This window comes from Lathyrus oleraceus, chromosome 4 (assembly GCF_024323335.1).
Source record: "Lathyrus oleraceus cultivar Zhongwan6 chromosome 4, CAAS_Psat_ZW6_1.0, whole genome shotgun sequence".
Classification (NCBI taxonomy): Eukaryota; Viridiplantae; Streptophyta; class Magnoliopsida; order Fabales; family Fabaceae; genus Lathyrus; species Lathyrus oleraceus.
In genome coordinates this window covers 50,877,186-50,885,666 of record NC_066582.1, presented here as the reverse complement: position 1 = coordinate 50,885,666, position 8,481 = coordinate 50,877,186, and the positions used below count along the sequence as shown (strand labels likewise).

Here is an 8,481-nt window from a genome sequence, read left to right as displayed (position 1 = left end):
GATTAGATTATGAAACAAGTTTTTTCATTTTCATATTTTCAAAACAGTTTTTAAAAATTAATTTATCAAACAAATTTTTTTTTTAATTTTCTTCTTAAAAATAGTTTTTAAAAATAGATTTGAAAAACAAATTTTAATAACTAAAATTAAAAAGTGTTTCATACGTACCCTAAATTAATCACACACAAACAAACAGCAGTTCCCGTTTGAAAGCTAGGAATATAATACTGATACCAACAATAATTTATACATTGACTATGAATGTTGATGCCAAGTCAGGCAGGGATCTCCTTTTGTCAACAAAAAGTCTTAGCAATGAAAGTCTAATGTATTTTCTAGCTTTTGGAGTACTTCTTTACATTAAGATTGATTAAATTTTACTCAAACTTTCCCCAGACAAAAATGGCTGACCATCAGTACGACTTATCTCTCAATACATAAGTTACCTTTCAATAAAATGTGGGTGAGAAAGATAGCTCTGTTGTCTTCACTGGTTGGTTGCTTTGCTTATGAGAGTTTTTCCTCTTTGGACACAATTTGGTGTTTCTTCATGTTAAGTTATCTTTTCCGACTAATGGCCTCAAAATGGATGACTCTTCACAAATCGCCCAATTGAAATACATTAATGTGATTTAAAAATTCTCATGCGATTCTACTTCTCTTTGTCTATTCCAGGAGCGTCTAGGATTAACTATTCATACTTGTATGCACGAGTGATTTCCCAAGAAACTGAATTGTCCGGCAAAAGGTCATATGTCACACAGCCTTCCTGCTTACAATTTACCAATGCAACCATAAACTTTTCATTTTCTAACGACGAGGGATACATCAATTGTTCTTCCTGAAATAAAATAATTTTACTGAGAAGCCAACAAATATTTTTAGTAGACATGTTATTCGGAAATTGGTAAACATACACTATGTGCATATGGGCACGACTTTTATGTTGAATAAATATCTGGCATCAAATTTGAGTTATTAGTTTATTACCTCGGGAAGGTCACAAAACTCCTCAGGAGATATCTGCAACAAATCCATGGCAGTTTGACCAGTGCACCATGCTAAAACTTTCGCGCTCTTATCTGCAAGAGTAATTTTCAAATGGAAAGTGCGTACAGCCTCTGCATCAGAAATTATATGACAGAAACTGCATTTCATGGTTTTCTCGTCGACAAAGTGACCACAGAGAGAATGCAAAAATCTTGTATTCACGGAATAATATTCATTCGGAACAAGCCAGACTCGGCATACCTACAACAATATCAAGCAAGAAAAATGATCAGAATATGTAAATGAATGATAATTAAATGGTTATACAGAAAAAGGAATAAAGAAAATATATTTATAGCAAGATTTTAATTCATACACACTTGTTTAATTAAGAATACTGCAGAGTAATAATTGAAACACACAAAAAGTCGGATAGATATTCAAGTGATACAAAAGCGCAACTCTTACTTGGGCGTAGTAAGTCTGGTTAGAAATATCTGAGAGTTGGAATAGTTCATATAGGCAAGATGAATTGATCAATGCCGGTAAGCAACTGAGATTGATGAAAGAAGCCCCGGTACCATTCTCAAACCATGATAATTCCAGACTGTCAAGTCAAAAACGTTCAAGTACATTGTAAATCATGTGGATACCTCAAACAGAGTACAAAAATGCATTAAACTATAAAAGGCAGAGAAAATAGAGCAGACACTAGACCAGGATCAGCAAATGAGTACTAACCACATTTTGCAGGATAACAAAATAGTATTAAATGATCCACTCAATTTCACACCATATTTTTTACAATTAACTTTTTCTTTAGATGATTGCTGGTTATGTGCATCAGGCCAAGAAATGTGCTCACCATTTTTGACGTTTCAACGCCGTGCATGTCAAGCCAGATATAAACACGGTGTGACCAAGACTCACTCTTCCCAATGACCTGAGACATGATATATAATCATAAGAATGGGGGATATAAAAATATGAATATTTGGAAAGACATTATGGAAACACGCTAAATAATTTCATACTTAAAATCACAAGTCTTCCACTCCTTTCTCTCAAACTTAGTTTTATACTTTCTTTTTCTCTTTCTCCAACTACCCCTTCATTCTTGTGATTTATTGCAATCTCTTCTTTCCATCTCATGTTTTTGTTTTTAGAGTTTAAAAAATATAAGTGTAAACTAGTTGTTCTATTTTGCAATAAAATGGCAATGTTAATTAGTAGTTTTTGTCTATTTCCAATAATGATGTGTATTAAATCATTGTTTTCTTTCTTAAATTTTATGTTAAAGCCTACCCCGCCTACCCAATACTTTTAAGCACATCTAGAAGTTAATACAAGTAATGCTTGAAATCATTACCAAAGACTGGTAAAATGAAGCTTTGCCCTGATTTCTCCGCTAGTATCTGCGATTCTTAAAGAAAAAACAGTTTTCTGGGTATTATCTTCTTTGCTAATATCTGTAACAACACCATAGAGGCTGATGCCAGTCATCTTGTCACGAAGGTCGGTCACAAAAGACTGCAAAACTTCATACAAGTAATGAGGTTAACTAATCAACCATAAGGACTGAAAATTAACACTTTTAAGGAATGTATGCAGGATAATGTGAAAAGTATATAAGCAGTACAAATGTATACATAAAACATAATTGCAACTGCTTATACAGAGCATGAATGGAGATATCCATGGTTTACCAATTTAAGTGTGTGTATACAAATTTGCAAAACCGAAATACCAATAGGAATAGGGTCAAGAAAAAACAAGCAGGCAAAACAGATGTATGCAATCTTACTACTATAGTTACCCAAATAGCTTTCATTCCAACAAATTAATTAGACTTGAAGACTTGTATTAAATTTTACAAGCTTGTATTGAATTAAGAAACCAGTACCATAAGCTAAAGCTGGCATAATCATAACAAAAGCTATTGCCTAGCTTCCAACAAGCATAAGCAAAGTAACTTAAACGCGATATAGCTATTGAGATCGTAAAAAAATATAAATAAGGAACAAATCTATCATTTTCATTTCTTTTAGAGACCAGTAGAGGGCAAACTCACCCGAAAAGGGTAATTGCTGAAATCTATGGTACCCTGAGAATCACAAGGCAAGCTCACTTGAGAGACCCTTAGACCCTGAGTGGGATTATAGGAACCAATTTGCTTTGAACCTTGATGGCGGTTTGGTGTCATAGTTAAGCACACCTAACCAACAAAGATGTTTAGTATTTTATCTCTATGCGACAATTGATATAGTTAATGTCATACAAAAATCCATCAAGTCAAGTCACCTGTTCTTCATGTTGAATATAAGGCACCAAATATAACTGTGTTGCACTTCCATATTCAAGGCAAAATTCCTCACTTGTTTGAATATCACACTCTACAGAACTGGCAATGTAAGGTTTGTCCAGGGCAAGCATGCTTCCTACTCTGTAACCCACCAAAATGGTGAATGTAAGCCACATATAAGAAAAGAATCACTCATCTTCATAAGTTTGACAATGTGAGAATTCACCTGAAAAGATTAGCAAGGAGAACCTGCTCGCTCCACAAGAAGAAATTTAATGCGACACCATCACCATCAACAAGAGTAATTTGCTTTCTTTGTGAGGTCCCAAACCTCCCTCGAATTTCCGCAGATTCAATATTTTCAATCCTGTAATCAATTAAAAGAACTAGTGAGGGCATGCTTCCTTGTAAAAGGAAAAAATATCATTATTCAAGGTTATGGATCATGTTGATGAATGCATATATAGAGGAACATAGACGAACTAGTAAATGATTTAAACCTCATAGTTACATTTAGGTATCTTTATAAACAGCAAAATGGTGCCTGAAATAATTTTAATGACACAACTCTCAGTAAATTTACAATATGCACAACAAATTCATGTAGCAAACACAACATCCGTTGCAAGTAGTTTACCTGGCATAAAGTGAATAAGAAGCCCCTTTGTTTACTGCCTCCAGTGAAATTGAAGAGAAGGAGTCTGAACAAAACTGAGCTCCTAGCAGCATTGCATCATCATCCTGATTCTACAATTTTAAAGAACGAAAGGCTTATCTTTATAAAAACTTGACCCCGAATCTAACTTAGGTGCAGTACGAAGTTAATTTTCAGACGCACAGGACCGGTTCTGAACTCTTATGCTTAAATTTTAAGACCACGATACAACTTAAAAACTGATAGTTACCTCATCCAATAGAATCACAAGATATTCTGTTGGCAAAAGACGAGGATGACCAGAACTTTCGGTGGTAGATCGGAGGTAGCAGCCTGTGAGGAAAACCTCCCTACCTTTCTTCAGAATTCCACTTGGCAAGCCTGCCAAGTCATAGAATCTGCTGGATAAAACATGATATGTTTAATCTTGAATAGTATTGGCAATAAATAAGACTACTGAAACTTTTGATTTCAAATCACATGCTACACAAATGATTCGATACATGTATTTGAAGATCTTTTTTTAAAAGAATACATGCATGTTGTTGATATTAAAATAAATAGTAAATAAAGAATATTTGTAAATATATTATTAAAATAGAATATTATATAGCATGTTCTTTTTGTAATTAATATGTATTTTTTTATATAATAGAATTTATATGGTGCTATTCAAACAAACAGTTTCATCAAATGTATATTATTCTTATTTTAATTCATATATTTAGTTTGAAACATATTAAATCCAAAGTAACCCGTGTGAAAATAGCTTAAGTTTAGAATTGAACAAAAAAACTTTTAGACCTTCTACTAACTCTCTTCTCTGGCACTTCATGTCGTGCCACCTTTTTGTTTTTCCTCAAGATAGATAGATAGATAGACAGATAGAGATTGTATCATCTAGGTTAGATGCCCAATCTACATCACAAAAAACAATGATAAGATTGCGGAGATTGTAGGAGCAAGTAGCCAATGATTGATTGATCCTTGTAGATACCTCAGCATACGTTTCACAGCTTTCTAATGGTTTTCAAGGGGATTAGATAGGAATTGGCACATCTGTTAATTGCATAGGAAATTTCATGTCTGGTCACAGTAGCATATTGCAAGGACCCTACTATAGACCTGAACATTGTTAGATCTAGAACTTTGGATAGTTTTGTGCTAGAGGCCATAGGAGCGGCAATACTTGGTAATAAGTTGTTGAATGAAACGATTAGAACTCGTCAATGATGATGATATCATCCACATACACTAAAAGAAAGGTGCAATGACACGAGTTGTGAAGCATGAAGAGTCAAGGATCACATTTATCGGGAATGAAATTGAGGGAAATGAGAGCCCTTTTAAGACTTCAAACCAGGCCTTGGGGCTTATTTTAGGCAATACAAACTGTTGATGAGCTTGCATACTTGGTTAGAATTGGTTCCCTCAAATCCAAAAGATTGAACCATGTAAACTTCTTCAGCTAGAAGGCCGTTAAGGAAGGCATTGTTGATATTTAGCTATTGAAATGGGCCAGTGCTGAGAGAATGTGTTAAGACAGTTCTAACAATGGCAGCATTCACAATTTGGGAGACAGTCTCAATGTAGTCAAACCCTTATATTTTATGAAACCTTTTTAAAATAAGGCATCATATTCTGACTGCATGACAGCATGCCACTTAGGAATGGCCAAGGCTTGCTTGGGAGCGCTAGATTCAAAATGTGTGTGAAAAAGTGTGGGATTGAATCTAGGCCCAACAATGCCATCTTTGGCTCCAGTTTTCAAGGAGTGACAGTTTTGTGAATTTTTGGAATAGGTAGTGATGCATTAGGTGGCTTGATATCTGAGGGTGAGTTGGAAGAAGAGAAAGAAGGTGTATTGTCCGGGAGAATGTCTCCTAACTAGTTCAAATAACGAATGCACTCGACAAAATCAAGTACTTAATTGTAAGTATTTCTAGGTTTCCATATTTTCACCAGCAATGGAAGAGGATAAAATATTTTATTTTTTTAATCATCAAATTACAAATTGAACTTGACGTTGAGAGATTGAACAATGCATACAGGCAGCACTTACCTTCGGTGAAGGTACAGGTCTATGATATTAGAGCTCCAATAATCCCCTAATGTAAGCATGTGGATGTTTGTGCCTGCAGTAAAAAGAAGGAGGTTACACTAATTAGTGTTGGCCGCTACAGAAGCATAGTAAAAAGTTTATCCACAATAAAAGCTAGAGGTGAGAATAGGTTGGGTCAGCAAAGCTTTACTTAAAAATTCATTGTCTGTCAAAAAAGTTCAAGGTTCAAGTCTAGTCTATCATCTGCTTTTCTTAGGTCTAACTTTATTTGGTCTATTAACCAACTTGTCTGATTGGAGTAAAAATTTATACGTATAAACTTAAAAATCTATCAAGTCTATGACCTAATTTATTTAAGGTATAAATAACCTAACATCTTAAAAAGTATGAGCGTCATGATTATCAATTACATAGGTCATAAATTTAACATGAATAAATTCATAGGTTTAAGTCTTCATGTAGGTCCTAAACGTGATGTATAGTAAGCTATACTAAAGACGACTCATGGCAATCTAGCCTATTTCCACCCATAACAGAAGCAACAGTCAAGCCTTATCCTAGCAATTGGGATTAGTGATGCGATGGCATCTACCCAAGCAACTGGAGTTAGCTACATGGTGGCCTAGATCAGAAAAACTAATTTTCAAAAATCCAAATTAGAGTGAGGTGTGTTTTACCAACTTCTAAAACCAAATCACTTTCTACTGCTCCAAAAAAGGGGTAAAATAGCAGGGAGAGGATTCTCTCATGTCATGTGAGTGTCCAGCACAATCCAAGTTCTTGATTTAGCAAATGGGATGAATAAAGAAATGAGAGATGGGTTTAAGGGTATAGATCTTTCCAGTTGAGAAAACAGGAGAAAACAAAACTGGAGAGAATCCCCTCCCAAAATATCAAAACAGATATAATTTATAAATAAGTTGACAGAACTGTGCTTCATCGGTAGGTCATATACGTGCTACGTAAAACCTTTGCCAAAGTTTGTGGCATATCTTAGAACATCCAAACAGGTGATAATGTCAAATAAACATTCAACTGATTTACTTTTTCGGCTTATTTTGCAATACCTGAGTAAATATCAATACTCATTAGGGTCTTGTTTCTCGTATGCAGAAAAACCCACCACAGTTTGATTAGAAAAATCAATTGCAATGTAGTACATCCATATTACTTTTCACATTAGATCCACATGATAAACCATAATCAGAAGGGAAAAATTATTTCAATGTACCTGGAAGCACATAAGCATCAATAATAACAGCTTCCAAAACACTGTTCAAAGCAATGAATTTTTTCTCGTAAATGGAGTCAATCGTAACAGTGTTAGGAAGCTTCGTCCTTTTATTATTTTTCTTGAGATGGTTAATCAATTCCAGTCTCTTCTTCGGTACAGCAACCCTGCGTTGTTCACTCCATGCCTTCACAAACAAAATCAACAACAAAAAACGTAATTAAACTCTAAACCAAGTCACAGTAACATCAAAATTAACCCTAACTGCTAAATCTAACTATCTAATTCCAAAATAGATTAACGTAATCAACTATATATCCCTAAGTTATGCATTTCATAGTTCATGTGTACAGTGAACAACATCATAATCATCTATAGAAACAATTTCACATATGGATGAACGAAATTCATGTACCTGAGAGAGTTCAGAGAGCAGAATCGCGGGAGTGACACCGCTTGAATAAGCAATGCAAGTTTTAAGAATGTGAGAAACGATCCAGCTCCAGCCATATCCAGATGTATCCGAATCGTCTCTATTTGAATCGTCTTCGAGCGATAATAGCTCCGATCTTGCTAGATCGACGAAATTGAGAAAAGGATCTTCCTCCTCCTTCTCTTTATCTTCTTGGTATTGATCTACGTCCATTTGGGAATCTTCAACTACCTCTGTATTGGCTTCCATTGTCGAGTCGCTGAGTTCCTGACGGGGGAGGAAACGCGAACTTGGGACAGTGTGTATGGCGGTTTTGCGCGGTTTTTTGCAATGGAATGAAAATGGGTCTTTTGGAAATAGGTGTTCCACTTTTTGGCGGCAAATTATGGGTTGGGTTTAGGATAACATGGACCTTTTAAGGTCCAAATATCATAAGCTTGGTGCACTCGAAAAAATGGGAATTACTAATCTCTCACATGGAAAAGCATTTTATTAAAATTCGAAATTGTTTATCAGATTTCGAATATGTATCTTCGAACGTATTTTGTCTCATTAAATAATCATTCAAATGAGTGTTATTTTATTTTAAATTAAAAATTTATTTCAGAGATATATCTATGAGTAAATCCAATCAATTTATTGATTATTGAGTATCCCAATAGATATTCCAGAAATGCATTTCTTGAATTTTGAAGTGTGAATTTGAAAACTTTGTCACATTTGCATGTTACATATCCTGAGATGCATTTTCAAAAATATCAAATGTGATTTTTAATAAAAATAACACCTGCATGATTAGATCTCATAC

General features: G+C 34.6%; 1 protein-coding gene across 1 annotated transcript; it reads right to left on the bottom strand.

Annotated features, from left to right (window-relative positions):
• Nucleotides 1-220: 220 nt before the first annotated feature.
• Nucleotides 221-8,057, bottom strand: LOC127073195 (uncharacterized). The gene is made up of 13 exons (XM_051014327.1): nt 7,656-8,057; nt 7,241-7,427; nt 6,010-6,082; nt 4,198-4,345; nt 3,930-4,039; nt 3,519-3,659; nt 3,292-3,433; nt 3,062-3,205; nt 2,360-2,520; nt 1,856-1,933; nt 1,459-1,597; nt 991-1,251; nt 221-841 (listed from the first exon to the last, which is right to left on the bottom strand). The coding sequence occupies exons 1-13, from the start codon at nt 7,920-7,922 to the stop codon at nt 692-694; spliced, it is 2,001 nt and encodes a 666-aa protein (XP_050870284.1). The 5' UTR covers nt 7,923-8,057; the 3' UTR covers nt 221-691.
• Nucleotides 8,058-8,481: the final 424 nt, after the last annotated feature.